At 45.4% G+C, this 21,543-nt stretch overlaps 2 protein-coding genes across 3 annotated transcripts in view; both read right to left on the bottom strand.

The window, feature by feature from the left end:
- ttpa (tocopherol (alpha) transfer protein) overlaps window positions 1-1,781 on the bottom strand; it is a 14,959-nt gene extending 13,178 nt beyond the window's left edge. Inside the window, exon 1 of the mRNA XM_042215883.1 lies at window positions 1,548-1,781. Coding sequence (XP_042071817.1) covers window positions 1,548-1,727 — 180 coding nt within the window. The 5' untranslated portion in view covers window positions 1,728-1,781. The remainder of the gene's footprint in view (window positions 1-1,547) is intronic.
- A 6,645-nt stretch (window positions 1,782-8,426) lies between these two features.
- Window positions 8,427-21,543, bottom strand: part of LOC102305178 (xenotropic and polytropic retrovirus receptor 1 homolog) — a gene marked incomplete at its 5' end in the record, with an annotated part of 41,791 nt that continues 28,674 nt past the window's right edge. The window contains 12 exon segments of one of the 2 annotated variants that reach the window (XM_005950910.3): window positions 8,427-14,363; window positions 15,158-15,379; window positions 15,520-15,659; window positions 15,861-16,024; window positions 16,154-16,348; window positions 16,423-16,585; window positions 16,680-16,859; window positions 16,979-17,076; window positions 17,191-17,277; window positions 18,571-18,652; window positions 21,179-21,262; window positions 21,373-21,522. In XM_005950910.3, the coding sequence (XP_005950972.2) occupies window positions 14,309-14,363; window positions 15,158-15,379; window positions 15,520-15,659; window positions 15,861-16,024; window positions 16,154-16,348; window positions 16,423-16,585; window positions 16,680-16,859; window positions 16,979-17,076; window positions 17,191-17,277; window positions 18,571-18,652; window positions 21,179-21,262; window positions 21,373-21,522 (1,620 nt within the window). 2 annotated transcript variants of the gene reach the window in all.

Below are 21,543 nucleotides of genomic sequence, written 5' to 3' on the forward strand. Positions count from 1 at the left end.
CGCTAATAAACCTGAAGTGCATGGAACTGGGAGGAAGACCACACAGGGACGTGCAAACTTTGCACAGAGAAGCCAGAGCCAATCGTTAGGCTCAGACGACCGTGACCTCCTTGCTGTGAGTCAGCACTGATAGCCTTGCACCAATGTACAAACAGTAAATAAGACATTTATGACCCGGCTGTTTATCTGAAACAAAGGCAAATTCAAAGAAGTGTTTATGTGATAAAAGTCAGATTGACTGAACGGCAGAGCTTTGACCCACATGCCTGAAATTACTCAACTATCCTGTGGAGCAAAGTAAACGCTGTTTTTAAACTGCACTGATTCATTTAACGTGCTCATGAAGAACAACGTGACAACAGCTCTGCAGCAACTTTGAAACCAGCAGACCTTCTTACATTTGTTCAGGGAGCAATCGTTGAAAGCCAAAGAGGACACGGGACAGAGCCCACGCAGGAGCACGTCTGCTGTGATGCAAACACACTGCGGTCAGACACGAAGAGAATAATAAGGCGAGTGCAGCGCAGGCAGTCAGGTGACAGAGAGAGAAACGAAAATGCTCATGTTGTCAAAGCAGGAACAAAATGATCATTTGAACCAACCCAGCAGAAAATTAGCTGTTCAAGATCACAGCAACCGAGCTTGTGTGGACCAACACCTGCAAAACAGGAGCAAACGCAATCACGTGTGAGGCCGCTTTAGCTTTACCTAGCACAGAACAAGGCTGATATTATTTTAATCCATATGTTAACGTACATGCAGTTTGGTAAGAACAGTGCTAACACTCCACATTAAGTGATTTTGGAAACAACCGTGAGCCTCCCCACGAGCCCAGCTCAGGACTGAACTGCTCAGCTCAACGTGGGTGAATGATGATGATGGTCAGCACGACCAAACGTCTTCCTCACGGTGTGGTTTCTGTGAGCTCTCCTGGACTCTCCTAAACTTCAGCATGTTTTCCCCTGATCTCAGTGACCGGTGTTGTGCCAAAAAGTGATTGTCTGCCAAAAACTGATTTCCGGTATTTGCCAAAAAGCGATTGCTCATATTTAAAGTGCTATAAGTAACTTGTTGGGCTATAATATGTTAAACATATGTCAAATGCATCCCTTATGGATGACATAAAGTCATCTTGAGCCACAAACAACATTCGTGTAACAAGATACAAGCCGCAATCAGTTTTTGGCAGCGACTTTTATATAACCTTTATTTATGCAATAAAAAAAATCTCATTAACATTAAAAATGTATTTTGTAAGAGTAAGTTGCCCAACAGGACAGCAGAAATGGCAGCAAATATTACAATAGTTCTGTAAAAATATTTTAAGTGGGGATAAAGGACCGGATTGGTTATAATGTAAGTACAAGTTGTAAAGATACTTAAAAAACAGATAATTTTTTAATTCTTTATGTAACCCCTTTGTATCCCCTGTTCACCGAAGTCTATTTACGAACATACGTAAAGATATTACACATAAAAAATACACAGAAACACTGGAAATCAGTTTTTGGCAGACAATCACTTTTTGGCACAACAACGGCTCTTACCTTGAGGGAGAGCTCCGTGTTGAAGTCTCTGGCCCGCAGAAACCTGAGGAGAAAGCCGCTGGATAAGCTCCCGACAGCGGACAGCTCGCCGGCCCGCAGCGCTCCCCGCCTCAGGCGGCTGACGTACGGCCTGAGCTGCTCCGAGTCGTCCGGCAGTTCGCTGAGCTGAGGTCCGTTCATGCTGCCCTCAGGTCCGCTTACATTTGACTGCTGGAGGCAGCCTTCAGCCAAAGACAGGAGGAGGAGACAGCTGTGACGAGCAGCTGGACTTTGAGTGTTTGCTCATTGCGATACTGCTGATGTTGGTATCGATCCCAACACAAGACCTGCAGGAGCAGTGGCCAGTGTTGCCAACTCCTCAGTAAGGAAGCTCGCTATTTTTTTTCTCTTTTCTTTTCAAACTTTATTGAAATTACAAAGTGAACAGCCAGTCATTCCAGTTCAGCCTGAACAGTAGACATACAAGGCAAATAAGAGTAACAATATACAGTACGATGAAATAAGAAGGACTAAATGAATAAAGGATAAAACAAAAAAGGGGGGGGATGTGACAGACTTCATAACAACTTTGTACTTGAAAGTTGTGACAGCTCATTGCTTAAACATTTCTGAATGAATTTCAATCAATGATAAACCTTTTTTATTGGAAGTTAATTTAAGAGAGTTTAAGTAATATTCAATTTCAATCAAAAACAAATTAAATGATGGGGTTGAGTTTTGAAATTTACATTTATGTATAGTGGAATTTCCCTAATAAGATATAAAGATTGACAATGGCACATATTTTTTTTCTTTAGTTTCAAAATAAGTGATAATGTTCTTCCCTTCAATTTTGATTTCGTATGTTGTCTTGCACAGTATATAATTTTCAAGCTCTCTCCAAAATGTAGCACTATATGAACAGCCATAAAACAAATGAGTAACACTTTCAAGTTCAGTTTTACAAAAGGTACATTTTCTATCAATGTCACAGAATCTTGAAATGTACATGTTGGATGGATATATGTTATGTAATATTTTCAAATGTAATTCTCTAACTTTGTTTGTAATACAAAATCTAAAAGGAACAAGCCACGCTTTATCCCAGTTGATATTATCAAAAATAGCATTCCAAAAAAACTTCCCTCTTGGAGTTATTTTCTTCGCATTATACAAACATTCTCTAATATGTTTATTGGTGCACTTTCTTGCTATGTGGAGAAAAGTTATGTGAATAACATAATTTCCAAGCCAACAATGCCTGTTGATAAAATGCAGACATTTTAACTGGTAACTTTGATATACTGTAACTACAAGACAATAGGAAGTGTAATCCTCCAACATTTCTAAAAATGTTATGTGGAATGAAATGCCATAATGATCCAGGAGATTTTAAGCATTCTTTTAGCCATTTCACCTTAAATGTATAGTTCAGGTCCATGAAGTCCAGAAGGCCAAAACCACCTTTATCTTTAGGTCCACAAAGCAATGATTTTTTTAGATGATGGTGCTTATTCCTCCATACAAAGTTAACAAATAACGTTATTAACATTTTTACATGTGGAATCATACACATTAAGGGAAAGGGCTGGATACACAAATCTGGAAACACCTCCAGCTTTAGTCAAAAGGATTCTACCAAAAATTGATAGGTCTCTCTGGAGCCATCAGTTCAGTATAGTTTTAGTTTTTTCCATCCTGGGAGAAAAGTTGAGTTGTTGACGTTCTGTGTCATTCTTACAGATATGAATACCAAGGTATCTAACACAGTCTTTGACTGGAATATTGTAAAAGGATTTGACATTTGATTGGTACAAACATAAAATTTCACATTTAGATTTATTTAGTTTTAATCCAGAGGCAATTGAGAAATCATTTATTAATGAAATAGCATTTTCAATCTGATCTTTGTTTTTTAAGAATAAAACGGTGTCATCTGCTAGTTGAGTCACTCTGATTTCTTTACCAAAAATAGATAAACCTTTAATGACTGGGCTATTTAAAATGTGTAATGAAAGTAGTTCAGCTACAATCAAAAATAAAAAGGGTGAAATTGGGCAACCCTGGCGAACAGATCTCATGACTGGAAATCTTTCTCTCTCCCAAAAGTCGCTAAGGGGTCTGAAAACTCGCTAAATATAGCGACAAAGTCGCTACGTTGGCAACACTGGCAGTGACACCGATACCGATACTTTGACCTTTCACGTGCAGCGGACAGAGGTTGGGAAGAATCTGCAAACTAAACGCTGGGATTGGTACAGCAATAAGAAAACACACTTTTCATTCATGTTTTGGGTTTTTGGAGCTGTGCTCGTCTCTGACGTGTGTTTAAATGTGTTTGAGGCTTATAGATAACATAGATGCGACAGCACAGGTTCAGCCATTTCTCACAGTGCATAAACACCAATGAATTTAACATTAACAAAGGATCGATCATAGTATAGATCCAATACCAATGCCAGCGCTAGTATCAATACTGTGGATATCATTTAAATCTCTCAACAGTTGCAACTCCCTGTGACTGCTGACCTGGGTTTGTATTGGAGACTGCACAGTTGTTTAATCCTTTGTCCACTCATCCCACATTTTGATTCATATTATGAATATTCAAATATCAATACGCTTTTTTAGAGTCTGTCATTTATCCAGTGGCTGTGAGGAAAACAGAGAAAGCTGCCATTATGGGTTAAGTCCAGGTGTCACTGAGCTGTCTTCAGGACACTCAAAAAGCCCACTCCATGAAAAGTAAGTGTCTGCCATCCATCCATGCAGTTACTTCAACTCATTCTACCGATTCAGGCCTTATTCCAGGTGAATGTCGGGATCCAGCCTGTACAGACCATCAGCCTGTGGCAACCCTGACAATCAGCTGATTCTTAGTAACCTCAGCTAATATGTTGATGAAGCTGTGCATCATTTTACCTTTAAACTCTAGGGCTGGGCCCAAATTTGGCTCTTTTCACTTTATGCGATCTTGCCAGCATTTATCAATCTTCAGCCGGCCATATGACCCTTTCAGGGCTGAAAGACACCTTTGACCCATGAGAGCCCAGACTGTCAGGAAAACTATGGTAGAGTTAATGTTGAAACTTTAACAGGGTGTGGGTTCATATGGGTCAAACCATTGAAATCTGTAACCACATCAGTAAAACACCAATAGTGACGTTTCTCTGAGCGTTCTTGTTTTGGGAGAAAATGACAACACCTCCCCCTGCTGGTTAAAAGCATTTACTGCAGGGGGCAGGAGCGCATTCGTAATATGAACCATCCTAAAGCCTCTGTGTATCCTAGATGGGCAAAACTACAATAGTAGTACTCTGTGAAACAACCAGTAAATAAAAGTAGAGAGAATGTGATCAAAATAAAAGATTAAAATGAACATAAACACATGAAACATGGAACAGAGTGAACTGAAAGAATAAAAGATCATTTTGATGTTACTGAAGATTTATTTTTTTCACTCATTTACTCAGATGTTGTTCATATATAAATGTATTTACAGAAAATGACGCATAAAGCAAAGTGTCTTTACTTTCCTAATAACAAACATGGCATTTCTAACAAAGCTCTGGAACTTATTTAAACCTATATATCTGTATATACACCTTATTGAATTCATATTCAGTAGTTTGGACGTTTGTCTTTGACCACTATCTTTATTGTTTAGACGTGCTAGCTAGCTCTGGCAGGGTCACTGATTAAACTAAATACAGGGGAACAGCTTGTAATTATTATTACTACTATTACTGTAATCATTGGTAGTAGTATTTCATAATAATTTTGACTGCTATATCAAAAGTATTTCTTTTGATATAGCAGTTTGATATAGTTCATTATCTTTCCCCCACATTAGAAAAGAACACGCTCATGATATTCAGTGATGGAGCTATTTTGATCATCTCCTTTAGCTTTGCTATAGCTGCCCATGTGTTTTTACCCTGGGTGTCTAAGTATCGGGTGGACATATCATTACAGCCTGAAACTGTCGGGGGCATTTGCACTTCATCCACTGTCCAGTTGACATGGAGTTTCTCAGTGCTCAGTTCTTTTTTGTTCTTTATAAATCCTGTAATATGAACTATCAATACAGCAGGTAAAATGAGTTTTGAACAAGTCACCAACTTTCGAAGCAAATCTATTTCCAAAGGTGCTATTGATGTGAAATTTTCACCACGTGTCAGTAACAACCCATCCAATCCACACATGAAAATCCCAAATCACAGGCAAGTACATTTAAAGTTTGCTGAACAACATTTAGACAAGCCTGTGAAACACTGGGAGAGTAGAGTCTGGTCACATGAGACCAAAACTGAACTCTCTGGATGCCAGAATACACCCCATGTTTGGAGGTGAAAAGCAGTGCACATCACCCCAAAAACACCAAACCAACAGGTGGGAACATCGTGATGTGGGGCTGTTTTTCAGCATACAGCACTGTGATTCAAATAATTAAAGGATGAGTGGAAAAAGTCCTGAGAGTCTTGATAAAAACCTGCTGCCACCTACCAGGATGATGAAGATGAAACGAGGGGACAGTGATGCCAAACACAGCCAACAAACTCTGTTAGTTTCAGAGAGACAAACCAAAGCTGCTAGAATGACCCGGAACCTTCTGGACTGTGTGGAAGCACGGGTAAAATCACACCTGTCACTGTGACTAGTTTCTGCATACAGCAGGCATATTGAAGCCAACAAACGCTTTTGTACAACGTATTGAATCCATTTCAGTAAACATGTTCATTCCCTCCATGAATCGCTACCTTATTGTGGTGGAGGGGTTTGTGTGTTCCAGGGATCCCAGGGCTATGTCGTCTGGGGGCTTCTGCCCCGTCAGGGTCTCCCATGGCAAATTGGTCCTAGTGAGGGACCAGACAAAGAGCGATTCAGAAGACCCCTATGAGTAGGACACCAAGCGAACAGTTCACCCTGCCCAGGGTAGGGTTACCGGGGCCCCGCCCATGAGCCAGGCCTGGGGAGAGTCCCCGAGGGCAAGCGTCTGGGGGCCGGACCTTAGTCCATGGAGGAATAGCCCGAAAAAGGGGACATGGGTCTCCTGCAGGCCCACCACCCCCAGGAGGCGCTATAGTGGTTGGGTGCATTGTGTGCCGAGCAGCAGCCAGGAACAGAGACCCTGGCAGACCAAACCCCGGCTACCAAGACTAGCAACTGGGACATGAAATTTCACCTCACTTTTGGGGAAGGAGCCTGAGTTAGTGCTTGAGGTTGAGAGGTACCGGCTAGAAAACGTCGGGCTCACCTCAGTGCTCGGGTTGGGGAACGGGTTCTTACTGTCATTTGCGCTTATGCGCCGAGTGGCACCTCAGAGTACCCAGACTTCTTGGAGTCCCTGGGCAAGGTGCTGGAAGGAGCTCCACCTGGGGACTCTGTTGTCCAACTGTGAGACTTCAGTGCTCATGTGGGCAATGACAGTGAGAACTGGAGGGGCGTGATTGGGAGGAACGGCCTCCCTGATCTGAACCCGAGCGGTGTTTTGTTATTGGACTTCTGTGCAAATCACAGTTTGGCCATAACAAACACCTTGTTCGAACATAAGAGTGTCCATAAGTGCACGTGGCACCAGGACGCTCTAGGCCGCAGGTCGATGATCGATTTTGTAATCGTATCACCAGACCTGCGACCATATGTTCTGGACACTCGGGTAAAGAGAGGGGCTGAGCTGTCAACTGATCACCACCTGGTGGTGAGTTGGATCAGGTGGCGGGGGAGGACGCTGGACAGACCTGGTGCACCTAAACGCGTAGTGAGGGTGTGCTGGGAACGTCTAGCAGAGGCCCCAGTCCAGCGAGATCTTCAACGCACACCTCCGGCAGAGCTTCAACAGCATTCCAGGGAGATGGGGACATTGAGTCCGAATGGACCATGTTCAGCTCTCCATTGCCGAAGCTGCTGCATTGAGCTGCGGCCGCAAGGTGGTTGGTGCCTGTCGTGGTGGTAATCCCCGAACCAAATGGTGGACACCAGAGGTGAAGGGAGCCACCAGGCTGAAGAAGGAGTCTTATCGGTTGGTTGCACGCCTCTACAATGTTGGTGGAGATCAGGGGCAGTACCTGTGGACTGGCAGACCGGGGTGGTGGTCCCCATCTTTAAGAAGGGGGACCGGAGGGTGTGTTCCAACTACAGGGGGATCACACTCCTCAGCCTCCCTGGGAAAGTCTATGCCAGGGTGCTGGAAAGGAGAGTTCGTCCGCTAGTCGAACCTCGGATACAGGAGGAACAATGCGGTTTTCGTCCTGGTCGCGGAACACTGGACCAGCTCTTTATCCTCTCGAGGATACTTGAGGGTGCATGGGAGTTTGCCCAACCAGTCTACATGTGTTTTGTGGACTTGGAGAAGGCATTCGACCGTGTCCCTCGGGGTGTCCTGTGGGAGGTGTGCGGGAGTATGGGGTGTCTGGCCCATTGCGACGGGACATTTGATCTGGGGAGAGGGAGGTCTGGGCTTCTCTGCTTAGGCTGCTGGCCCCGTGACCCGGTCCCGGATAAGCGGAAGAAGATGGATGGATGTTCAATACTTGTTCCCTGTGTCATTTCTCGTTATTGCACATAATTTATGGATATCTATGGTTTGATTTCTTTGCATGTGTGGATTGGATGGATTGTTACTGACATGTGGTGATAATTTCATATTGATAGTGCCTTTAGAAATCAAATCAGAAATCTTTGCAACCATTGTAGCTCATTTCTAAAAATAACTTGAAAACTAACATCAATGCCTGGTTACATCTCAGCTGGATTACTGTAACTCGCTGTATCTTAACCTGCCGACACAATCTAAACTTAGATTTGGTCTGTGGCCGTGTGGTGGTTCTGTTTCAGCCAGGAAGGCTCAGGGGTGAAGGAGACTGAAATGTGAGGAAGAAAAAGATCTGCAGTCAGAAACAAGTTACAGCTTTAGCTCATTTTACTGAAAAACGTGTAACAGGAGTTGGTGAACCAGGTGCCCCTGTAGCATTACGCTACTACTGTACATACAAGACAACACTCACAGATCAGTCTTTGATTATACAATGCTTCTAATGAGTATGTTCATCCATATATAATGTAAAACCAAATGGTTCTGGGTCACAATGCAAATTAAAAGTGTTTACAGTTGTAAAAAAACAAACAAAAACCCACACTTGTTTTGGTAGTTGGGGATGAGCCCGATTAGGGCTTTATTCCTGTGTAAATCTTATTTCATCCATATGGTCTCCAAGATAGTTCGAGCCAACCTTCTTCATGTGCCACATTTAGAAGGTTAGTGTCTCAGATCACTCCACATTTTAACCAATCACACCAAAAAATGCACGTTTTTGGTGTAAAAATACATTCAAATGTGTAAAACAAATCATGTCCCTCGATCTTTGTCCTGTGCAATGTTCCATGCTGCGGACCCATTGGTGTGGAGATTCTTGGAGGATGATAATGGATCTAACAGAACCGGCCAGTAAGGGTTCCACGCAGACTGGAGTGTTACCAAACTGTTGAAAGGTTTTGAGAAAAATAAGATCCCGCTGCTTGAAGAATAAATGCCTCAGAGAAAACTCAGAGCTGCTGCAGGAAAATGAGTTTGCAAAAGTTCATTCATAAAAACCCTGTTTACCTGTTACTGCAGCTAAAAAGACACCTGGGAGTGACGAGCCGTGCTGCTTCCTCTACAGAAATCTTCATGCGTTTCATTCAAGGAGTATTACAACTTAGCAGCCAATCACAATCAATTCTGTTGAAAGTGTTGCTCTTGACAGAATCCTCTGTGCTGGTCTAATGCTGGGTCCAGATGACATACAGTGTGCCCTGAAACACACAAACCTCGATCCTTCGCTGGCAGCACAGGGGGATTACTGTAGACAGATAAAACCTGGGCATGGCATCTGTGTCAGAAAAATTAAGCTAAAGCAGAAGTGCTTAAAAACTTGCATTCTATTTTAGGCCACCAGATGGCGATAGCTGTGGTTGCAAAAAGCCTCACAGAGCTGGGAAAGTGGCGGTCTCCACCTCTGCACACACCTTCATACCCAGTTTATGATCTCATCCACTGCTTTTGGGTCAAATGTAATAAAAAAAAAAAATTTAGTTTGCAAATCTTGGTCATACTACGTTTCAAAGTGTGTTATCATTGGCTGATGACAATCAGAACCCCCCAGCCCCGCCTCAGGTTTTTTGCAAACCAATGGCCCAGGAAAAGTGAAAAACTCCTGGCTCAAAGGGTGACATCACTGTAGCTACATCCATCTTTAAAGGGCTCCCAGTTGGCTCGATCTGTGACCACAGTAAACATTTTCCTGATGAGTTCATGGTCCCAGTGGCTAGTTTCACACACTGACGAATACAAAACGAGATTGATTTTTTCATCACGGTCTCCATTAGAATCCAGGAGGAAGATAAATCCAGGCATGTCTTACTGTGTAACTTATAAGTCACTACTGTCTGAGTGTGCATCACCCCTCGGTCCATGTGCCATCTGGCTGCTAAGCTAATGACCTTTAGCCCAGTTATGGACCTCCCCCAGGTGGGACAAGAGGATAAGGAAATGGGTGAATGGGGAAGTGATGCTTCACTAACTGTAGAGGTTACATGCTTCGGTTATGTACAGTATATGGTCAAAGAACACACCTAACACAACATAGCGCTTGGCCAAGATGATGGAAAATACCTGACAGAGTGACCAGCTAATATTGTGTAGACAACCTCATTTTCCTGCCCAGGAGAAAACCAACAGAATCTCAAGTCTTTGACCTTTGATCTCCTTTTACTGACATGTTGTTCAGAGTCAGCTGTCCAGTGTGAAATGTTGGGAAATCACCGAGGGTTCAGACATTCTCCAAAACAGCAGATTCCACCGTTCTAGGCTATCGACTCTCCCACTTGGTGAGGTATGAAATATTAACACAGGTCTCTATACAACGTTTTATTTGAACCGTGAAACATATCAAATGTATAATGTCATCCAAAACATTTTGACCAAAATTAACATTTAAATTTCAACATGGATTAAAATATGTGAACAAAAAAAGGGAAAAATCACAAACTAGATCAAACATTCGATTTGGCTTTTGGTGGCACGTTTCTGACAATCCCAACATCATAGTGAAGTGTGGCCCAGGCCTACACTCTACTGCTGGGCAGCTTCATCAGGGTGGAGGGCGTCACCTGTCTGTCATAACATCAAACATTTTTAAAGTCTCACAGGCGTATAAAAACGGAGTGTAAAATAAAGCTACAGCCAAGTCAGCCTGCAGCTGAAATCATGAAGCAACTGATGCATTCAATGTAAATACATGAAAAGAAGCCCAACTTAGACTTTCTGCATCACAACATGTTATTTGGTCCTGGACTTGGATGCACAACAGGAGGCAAACAGACGCAAAGGGCACGCGGGGTGATGGGGGGCTGCGTGCAGTCGGGGGCTCCGCAGCTGCTCGTGAGTTAGCATGTTAAGGTGCAAGTGTGCTCACAATATCCTGAGTACAAAATCTTCATCACATTGCGTCTCCCACTCTCCTGCCAATGTGAAACACACTGTTCACAATGCATCGATGGCTTCACTGTATTTTAATCTGTGTGTCAATGTGAAACCTGAGGAGCTACAAAGTAACAGTACGAACACGGGACTGACTCGTCTTTGGGTGGAGCGACCGTGTCGGACGAACATGTGCTGCTCTCTGATGGTTACCCGAGGACGACCCTGTCACGCTCAGTGTGTCTGTGACGGACATGAACCCTGAGCTCGAGCTACAGTCGGCAAATGCTTGGAAACGTATCAGGAAACGAGGTTTTCAAAGGGTCGCTGTGGGAATGTTAGAGTGCATGAATGTGTGCGTGAGGAATGAGCAGACGAGCTCCCGGAGCGCTCGCTGAAACTGAAAGCAGACACAGGATGTAGGGAAACGCACCGTCAGGTCGGTTTGACTCCACATTTATAGAGCCAGTATGAACACTGTTACATACTCAAACCTGCCAGAGCTCCATGTTGTAGTTGGGAAACAGAAGCATCATATCCTGGTCCAATCCTGGACTGTCAGCTACACGGAGGCATTTTAAAAGTGATGCAGTAAAATCAGTCAGTCGGGCTGAAGCATTACACCTCCTGTCACAAGCTAACAGCTAGCACAGCGATGGTCTCTGCAGATCATTTTTACTGTTTCATTTCATAAAAAGTGACCATGTGGTGGCAGCGCGTCAGATGGTCATCTGACGGTCGGGTCAGATGACCATCAGGTCACCAGCAGCTGGTTGGTGAACCTGGTCACAGGTATGTAGTGCTTGTTAGTCTGCAGTTTGCATGGAAGATGCTGACGTGTCTGCACACACCTGTTGGCCACGCCCCCTGCAGAACTGATAATGTGAAAAGTGCAACTGGAAACACAACGTTCCCCTTCAGAGTAATAGCTGCACCTTAAATGTGTTGAGGCGCAGCTTTTACTTTGAAGGAAAAAGTTCTCCAATTCCAGACGGGACACACTTCCCACAGCTCGGAGGCAATTAGAAAACTGCTCAGTCAGCATATTCCAGGCAAACTGCGAGCAACCCTGGCAATCACAGGGAAGTCACGTAGCAACATGACAGCTAACAGGAAGCACTCACCGACCAATCAGGGAGCACGCTCTGTTTTTTAATCTGGTGACTGGAAGTGGAATCATGTTTAATGTGGTGGACAAATCTCAGACAGCGTGTGATGGTGATCATAAATGATAATTAGCATCAGACGTACAAACTTTGATATACTATGGAATCTATTTGTCTTTATTTTAGCTCAATAATAAGGAAAAAACAGAAACTATGGGAATGTTGTTATCCGACGATAGCCTAACGCTAACGTGCTTCTTATTTCAGCTGAGAAATAAACTGAGGATCCAAATCAGAACTTCCCAAATGTAAAACATTAAGACGCAAACATGTATTTGGATGCATTGTGAGGATTGAAAGAGCCTCAGTCTGTACGGAGGCAAATACAGCAGAACAGAAACATCACAACGAGGCTCCGCAGAGAAAAGTAAAAAAGTGCACACAAGTCTTAGGCCATCACACGCCAGGACTTCCAAATGCATCCACACAACATTAAAACTAAGTACATAAAACGAACCGCCGCCTCATGAAAACACAGACAGCAACACTTTGTAGAAGCTGTCGTCAGACGCGATCTCATCCAAGCACGAAGCAAAAGGGAGCTGACGACTTTTGGAACGTGAAGAGCAACCGATCATCGAGCAACGTTTAGGAAAGCCTTTCCTCCAGTGTTGTCCCGTCTCTAAGAAACATCATCAGGCAGAAACGAGCAGTGAAAACAGACCGATGTGTGCGACCTGTTGATGATGGCGCACAAACCAGGAATCGCTCCCCTGCTGCAGGAAGGTCAAAAAGGCAACAACTAAGACTGTTCCTTCTTAAGACTCACAGCTTCGTGCTGCACACACTTTGTTTCAGAGCGGCATTTCTTGCTGTCAAGCTTCAGCCCAGTCACGCCCAAGTTAGCATACACGTAGCCAATCAGGTTTCAGTACACCACCTGCTGACAGACAGACACTGATGACAGACAGGTGACCTCTGCCTTCGTCTCCACCCTCATATTTCAGTGAACCAGCCCAAAGACGACATGTTGCACAAACCAACTGTTTCTACTCAAACAGTCTTCAGGTTTTCAAATCACGATTTCAGGGGACAACACAAGTTTGTTCAAACCCGACGAGGTGGCAGATCTACACCTATACGAATAATGTGATGTACATTCAAACCATTCCCCGGGGCGGGTGAGTGGGAACTACGACAGGATGACGGTCGTTCATCATCCTTCAAAAGCAGAACTCCTTCTTAGCTCCACAGCCGAACAGCCGGCAGCACTACACAGTGTGTTTTCTGTGTGGCACTCACTAAATATTTCCACACACACTGAACTTTGGTCCGTGGTACATTTACAACAACAGGTACAAAGAAAAAGCCACGTTTCTGTCTCCTTATAGTGAATAATGGCTGAGCGTTGCACGTCCACCAACGATGAAACACTAAAATCACCGTCCGTGTGTCGAGACATGATGGGCCTCCATCTCACGCTCCTACAAAGTGCATGTTTCTAAAGCATGTAAGGTGCAGGTAGGCAGCTCTGTGATGACTGAGTGATCAAGCTGAACAGCACGGGGACGCCACAGTTACCAGATGTCCATCAGCACCGTCTGCTGCGGAGGACTCGTTTTAACCCGTTGTGTTTTTGTTTTCCTTCCGAGGGGCAAAGTACAGGGTGGTTCCTAATTTCTGCAGCTACTACATAACCTACTACAGGCCTCTGCCCAGTCGTTTCCTGGATGCTGGGAGCGGGGGATGCTGATGGCCAAAGGACAGCAACAGGCTTAAATTGTTGGCCTCTCCCTGTATGGGAGTGGTGTGGCACTGAGACGGCACTGGGAAATGGAAAATGTCACTGGTGTTTCACTCGTGCTATGCTGAGGCTTCGAGAAGAGCCCGAGCAGCGGTGGAGGAGTGGGTGTAGTTTAAGAATCCACCTCTGGGAGGCTGCCTGGGTAAAGTAGAGTTTAAGTGATAAGCCCACCATCGGGGAGTGTTGACAGCAGGTTGGACACGTAGCTGGGTTGTTTGTTTAAGAGGTCAGAGTTCATCCGTCCGAGCAGTCCTGAACCCAAGCAGAGAAAAACAAGATGACGTAGGTACGAGCTTCAAACTCATCCCTGGTTGGGAGCTCAACGCCCACTCTCTGGGTAAATCCTCAGTTAGGAGGTGGAGTTTCCTCCTTTGAATAAATTCTGGACCCAGGCGAGGGGCGTGGCCTGATGTCAGGAGTCATCATCCGTGTCCTCTATCAGAACCTTGGTGTCACGAGTCTTGGACCTAAAAGGAGAAACAGGAAGGAAGCTCTTAAAGTGGGAACTCAAGTCCACGACTGATCACTGAGCTAATGTCGTCTGTCTCACGCGTGTTCGCACAGCCGTGGCTGCGACACGCGTGTTCACACACGACACACAACTTCAACACTGCTTTCACATCTTCCTTGTTTAATATGTTTATACTGGATATGTATGCACTGGGATCTACACTGTTAAATGGTGACACTGTGTAAATTAGGTGGCATCAAACATACTGTCTATACAATCAGGCTGCAGGAGGCCCGTGGATCACCAGCGTCACTCAGTTCTCACTTTAACTGCCACAGACACATGTGGCGGTGCCTCTGCACACTGAGGCACCGCCACATGTGTCTGTGATGTTTCTCTGCAATCACAGAATGACTGAATGCTTTAAACCTGAGACAAACACAAGATTTTACCTTTAAACATCCAATCATCTGTTTTCTGAGTCAGCGCTTTACGTGTGAACATAATAACCAGAGGTCTTCACAGGTTATCAGGCTGTGGTTTTACCATGAAACAGATTGCTATGCAAGTAAACAACTACCTGAGATAGCTAACCTTTGCAGGACCACGAGCTAACCCCCCCAGATATCACTGCGCTGACTGTATCTATAATAAATGACGTTGCAGTTTCTCTGTTTTGCATGAAGCTACATTGTTCTACGTGGGGTCGACGGCCTTCTGTGCACGCTGATGAAACATGCGTCTCCTCTGCCGTGACTGAGGGGCCCACGCCTGCACTCAGCAGGACAGACAGACGGGGAAAAGACTTACTGCGAGGCCAGGCGTGGCCTGCGCAGGCTCATACTGTAGCTCCTCTTCCAGCTCTTCTTGCCCTGTCGGTTTCTCACGCCATCCTCCTGGTCCATCATCTGCTCCAGGAGGGTCTGGTCGTCGGCGTTGAGCGGAGCCACGCTGATGTCTCTGACGGCTCTGAATTCACCACAGTTGTTCAGATGTTCGTTCTCCAAGCGGAAGAAGTTCCACACAAAGCGCCTACAAGGATCACACATTAACCCGTTACTGAGTTTCTGTTACTTTATCACTTCCTGATCTAGGCCCTGCAGATACACAAAGTTAGGAATGAACTATGAGAAAAACCAAAGGGATGAATAAAGAAAAAAGACTCTGTGTACCGAAAGACCTCCAGCGGGGCCAGGACTGTAGCAAAGATGTCAGAGATGCCGTCAAACGTGACGAGCGTGGTGACGGTGACCGTTAAGATCCATCCGAAGCGTAACAGCACGTCCTCTACTATGGCGCTGTAGTAATAGGCCTGCAGGAGGACGCACAACAGAGCACGCGCTTCACATTCATGCTGTGTGACTACATAACAACACGTGCTGCTGCTGATTTGTGGATGACAGGGTTAGCAGCAGCAAGCCTGCTTAGTTCAGCCTGAAGTCCTGACATTTGGACACCGACTTTTGTAAAGTGGCCACAGGAGGAGCTGCAGCTTCTTTGTGTGGTGTAATACCTTGTGTGGATAGACTATCTCCTCTCTCAGGAAGGTGTTCTCTCCCGCGTTGCGGTCAAACAGTCCCCAGTCCATCTTCAGATCCCAGACCAGAGTGTAACACGAGCTCAGCGCCAAACAGCCAATATACAGATAGAAGAAGATCTGGGCCTCCGAGCCTGCGTCTGTGGGCGGGACATCAGAGTGTTCTCCAGTTACAGCCTGCCATTAGAGCTCCATCCCATAATAACAACACAGAGGAGAGAACGAGCTCAGGATGGCATTGCCTTATAACACGGCATCTGTTAGCCTACCTTTGTGTGTGCTGTAGAGGGCGGAGAAGGTAACAGCGAAGAAGGTGGTGGAATATTTGCCAGCATTAACCAGATGAGGGAAGGCCCGCTTGGTGTCACGGTAACGGCGCAGACACTGGACGAATCGGAACCACGCAGGAAGACACTTGATCACCGCCCGAACGCCATACGAGTACGAGTTGCACACATCGTTACCTGAAGAGGACGACATTTAGCCACCGGTTTGCTCCGACACGTGCGCGTGAGCAGCGAGCATCTCGGAGCCTCACCTCTGCTGATGAGCCCGTTGTGTTTGGTCCAGTCCAGCTCAAAGCTGTAGAAACAGATCATGTACTCCAGGTCCATCAGCACCACCACCAGAGAGTTGAGCTGGTCAGCCAGCCAGAAGTCTGCAAAGCCAACGCGGTGAAACGGAGCCGTCACCACTCGAAACTGCGGAGGAAGACGTCACAGGAAGAGCCCTCTTCAGAATAAAAGCTTAACCACACAAAAAGTACGATGTAAAGGCTCTGGTCAGGGCCATTACCAGAAGTTTGAGCAGCCAGAAGCGTGACTTGTAGTAGCAGGTCTTGAAGGGGTTGATGAGGAAAAGGAAGAAGAGCCCATAGAGAGCCAGAGGGTTGGCCTGCATCGGCACCAGGATCTTGTCGCTGAAGAGACAGGACAGCAGGCTTACGCACCACAGCACCCCCAGCAGACCTGCAATCTGCACACACAATGACTCAGTCAGCATCCTCTCCCCGTGGAGGGGGCCACGGCCCACAGATCGTTAAATCATCTCTATGAGAACACGACTTCTTTCTTTGGTTCAATCTGACCTCTGACCTCAAACAGATGCTGATGGGACAGGTTGTTTCTGGGGTTCAGTTCAAATATGAGCACATGGTTGACGCCTGCTTGCCTCCAGCCGTAAGTGTTGATGCCTACAAGACAAAAGAGTTGTTTTTTAACTTCCTGCCTCTGATACGAGTTGATGACTAACTCGACTCCAAACTTGGCACATAAGCTACAGTGTGAGAGTGTCTGTGTGTCCATACCTAACAGGAAGAGGAATTCTATTAACAGGAAGCCTCCTCTGTAGATTCGGACCATAGGCCAAACATCAGAACGATCTGTCCCCACAGCTACTAATGACAAAGACCAATCAGGAGACAGCACCATCAATACCAAGCAAAACTGCTCAGAGCAAAAACAAAGTGCCTGATGTGAGCAGTCTGCAGCATGTCTGCAAACAGACTTTTGTTTATCTGCACAACAACAAGTGGAAACCAACATTCATGATGGTTCTACTGGAGGATGGGACGGCACCTCACTTTGTTTCCTGTGGATACTGTTACAAGTCAACCTAAAAACCCCAAAACACAACTAAACAATCACAACAACACAAGTGAATACAAAGAAAGGCCAATCATCTCTCTGCTCGTCCTTCTTCTGCTCCCGTTGTTGTGCAGATTTAAGATGCTTATCAGAGGTGGAAGTGTGCTGCTCACTCATTAAAAGAATTCATATAATTACGACCTACATCGTTTTCCACTGCTCCTGCCTGTTCCTGTGGAAATCATGAAATCTTTGTTTCTGATGTCAGCAGGAAGGAGCCTGGTCCTACTGCAGGTTTCCTTCCACTGTCACTCGTCACATGACTGTTGGGTTTTCTCTGCATGTGTCATTGTGGGGTCTACCTTACAATGTAAAGCACCCTGAGGCGCCTGTCAGGGTGCTGCATAAACAACACTGGTCTTTCCCTCCACAACTTTACACACTACTGTTCCTCACATTCACAGAAATGTATTACTGGTCAGTTACTGTGGTGAATACTTTAGTCTCTCTCTTCATTCTCACCTGATGCCTTAACAATACGACTGTAGTAACACTAACTTTACAGACCGCTGTGCTGTCACGCTTTGCTCCATCTTTCTCACCTCCCACCAGGATGCTGATATTCCAGAATCATTTATTTCTCCCTTCTCTCACAAAAGTCTCCTTTTTCCTGTGGCGTAATAAAGTATTATTATTATTATTATAGAAATAATAATAATAATAATAATGGACTCTGGACTTTCTACTATAGGAGACAAAAACTGGACGGGTATGTCAGTTAAATCCAAAGAGTCGTGCTGACAGGTTTCTTTCTTTATCGTGTAGAAAAACAGTTCGATATGCGACGTCTTCACACTGACAGTAGGGGGCGCGTCACTGGTCCGTGGGCTGTTTGTGGCCCACAGTGTGACAGCCCTGAGCCAAACCATTAAAGCCGTCTGAAACTTGCCCAGTGTCTGGGTTAAAACAGCACCTGTGACACGCGCGTCCCATGACGACCAGAATAACACTTACATATTTCTGGCCTGTCCACAAACACAGTCAGATTCCAGGAAGTATAAACGAGACACTTCAGTGTTACAAAGGTCACTGTGTTTTACCTGTGATGACCACAACGACCAATAAGACGAGGAAGACTCCGCAGTAAAGGCCGACTCTGAAGGTGGTCCAGGCAGGAGCAGGCTGTGGACACACGGACACGGTTACAGCACCTGCACAGCTGTGCAGCGCGACCAGCTCTGCTTCTTTTATTTTCAGTCACAGCAGCTAACAGCAACACTTCGAACATGCAGTACTTTGCTGTTCAGTATTTACAACACCCCCAAAAGACAACAGAAAGAAGGAAAACAAACAACAAACACAAATATTTAAATGCATAAGGGACATTCAGTGTACAGTTAACTATGATGGTGATATAGAGATATTATCCGGTCCTGAGAAGGAACCTGCCAGTGTACATCTCATCTTTGCCAAATGCAAAAACCTGACGAGCTCTGCACGCCACTGTTCACGTGTGGGAGGAGCTTCCTGCTTCATCTTCAAAGCATAGGGCGCCTTGCAATGACTGAAGCAAAGGCAACAGAAGTGAAGAGTATTTTGGCAGAGTGATGTTTTCAGGCATCATCCCAACGACAGCCGTTAGAGCACGAGGATCAGATTTAACGTTGATATCTGTGAAAGGGTGCTAAACACAGACAGCCAATAGTCATGAGGATCGGGGCACGTCCACAAAGTATGAAGGCGTGAACCTGGTGCTGCTTTACATCTGTCACACCGGGCTCGGCTCCTGCAGAGAACTTGGCTAACCTTTCCTTGGAGATATGTAATCAGTGTAGGACCTTGAACTGCAGCTCATGCCTGGCACACAGAAGAAGAAGAGTGAAGCCTCTGGAGAGAAGATCGCCATCCCAGGGTCTCTGCCCCTGTGCTTTAAGGATGGAAAGAGAAGGAGATCTAATAATATCTCGCAGATTCCTTTAATCTCTTATGAATGTTCATATTAATCATTTTATCCAAAGACGTTTCCTCAGGTAGTTCCTGAAATGAAGGAAATCGGCTCTTTACAAAGTGGAGAATTTGTAAATAGTGGAAAAAATGTTGCTGAGGATCATTAAACAGCTTCAGGAGCTGCGTGAACGAGGCAACAACCCCAGCTACAAAAAGGTCTTTGCCATTTCTAAGGCCTTTACTTTCCCGTATTTTAAAGTCCATCATGGAGGGTGGGAACATGTGATTTGAGCTGATAGGTGCTTTAATTGGCATTAAGTGTAACCCCAACCTTTTCCTACATTGCAGCCAGATTCTGAGCGTCATGCAGGGTTACACAGGTGCACAGATCTAATGGGAGAGGACTCAACAAAGCTCAGACTCACTTTGGAGCCAAGCTGGAGTCTCTGCAGTAGAACTACTCCTCCAGTACAGCATATTTCAAATATTTGCTGCCCAATAATAAGACTGAAAGTTTGGCCTAGTTCTCTGCATGAAATCTTTCGTGGACTTTTGCCAGTAAAAACAAATGCAGAGATACTTATTGGGTAAGTAGCATGGGACACACTGCAAATAAAGGAACTTGGGCCGTATGTTCATTTTGATAGGACTGATGCAGCCAGTTAATGACAGCGGTAAACTGGTCCATCTCTGAAGATCTCAGTACTCTCGAGCAGCGCGACAAAGTGTCTTTCATAAAGAGCTTTCATCAATCTTCCTGGCTACAGAGTGCACACAGAGAAGGTCACTTTTATGCAGGTTCAACTTGTAGCCTGAAATATGGCCAAAACATTGAAAACCGGCGAGAGCCCGAGGAAGAGAGCATGAAGGCTCTGACATCAGGAGGTCGTCAGCATAGAAGGATATTTTGTGCTCCCGGTCAGCTCTGAACATGCCCTTAATGCAACTGTCAGCTCGCAGTTTAATCACCAACGCTTTGATTGATAAAAAGAAGACGCGATAAGGGACATCCTGGTCTCGTACCACGGAGAAGTGGGAAATAAGAAGACAATAGCGGATTTGTTATAACACGTGCCTCAGAGGTGAGGAGGAAAGAAACTGAACCCATGAAATGAAATTAGGGCCAAATCCAAATGTATTGAGAGCATAAAACAGATGCACCCGGTCAAATGCTTCCCAGCATCGAGTCATAAGGCAGCTTCAGGGGCTGTTTGTTTAAAACCCCGCGCAGGTTGAAAAAACCACGCCCACCCGTCACCAACCCTCTCTGATCTGGAGAAATTAACAACGAAGCTAACAAGGCAGCCAGTGCTCACAGCAGCTCAGGGGTCATCAACAGAAGTCATCACCATACAAGTACATGATGAAGAAGGCGGCCCCAATCACAAAGACCACGCCTCTCACAGCGCTGAGCTGCAGATAATCATCATTATTCCACAGTGGAAACTCGATGCTCCTGTAAAGGATGTGAGATGGAGACCGAGGCCGGGGTGGCAGCAGAGACGCCACCTGGTCTAAAATAAAGAGATAACTATGGACAAAGAGGAGCATCCCTGGATCGTTGCTGTGACATTTCCACAGAGAGAATTTAGACAGACAATAAAGACTGATATTTGCAGCACAATCAGCATGCTGCACCACAGTTTTATGCACTTTTCTGCAAAGGTTTGTTGTTTGCACAAACTTGAAGTGAGCCATAAAAATCAAAGGCACACAGCTGCAGTGATCAGAACACCAACAATCTACATCTGTGTGTGTGACCTGTGCAGCTCCGAGCGGAGGGACCCTCAGCCTCTTCATGGCCTTCTGCCTGTCTCCGCCCTCCAGCTCTGTGGTGACCAGCGCCTGAAACACAGAGTTTGAAGGTCGGTCATCCGTCGTTCGTTTGGAGCGGCATCGCAGCTCCGCAGCTGTGGCCGAGGGGACGTGTCTCAATTTGGATGTGTGGAAGGTACCTCGGTCTCAGAGATGAGCTGGGTGATCTTCTTGCACGTGTAAAACGGAGCTACTTCAACGTGGGCCACCCGCCAGTCGGCTCCCCGCGACGTCTCCAAGATCTTATCGTGTTTCTTCAGGATCTTCCTGAAGCCCGTAAAGTTCAGGTTCTGTGAGGAGGGAGAGGAAGG

Source organism: Haplochromis burtoni, unplaced genomic scaffold, assembly GCF_018398535.1.
Source record: "Haplochromis burtoni strain Fernald_Lab_line unplaced genomic scaffold, NCSU_Asbu1 Contig_855, whole genome shotgun sequence".
In the NCBI taxonomy this organism is placed as follows: domain Eukaryota; kingdom Metazoa; phylum Chordata; class Actinopteri; order Cichliformes; family Cichlidae; genus Haplochromis; species Haplochromis burtoni.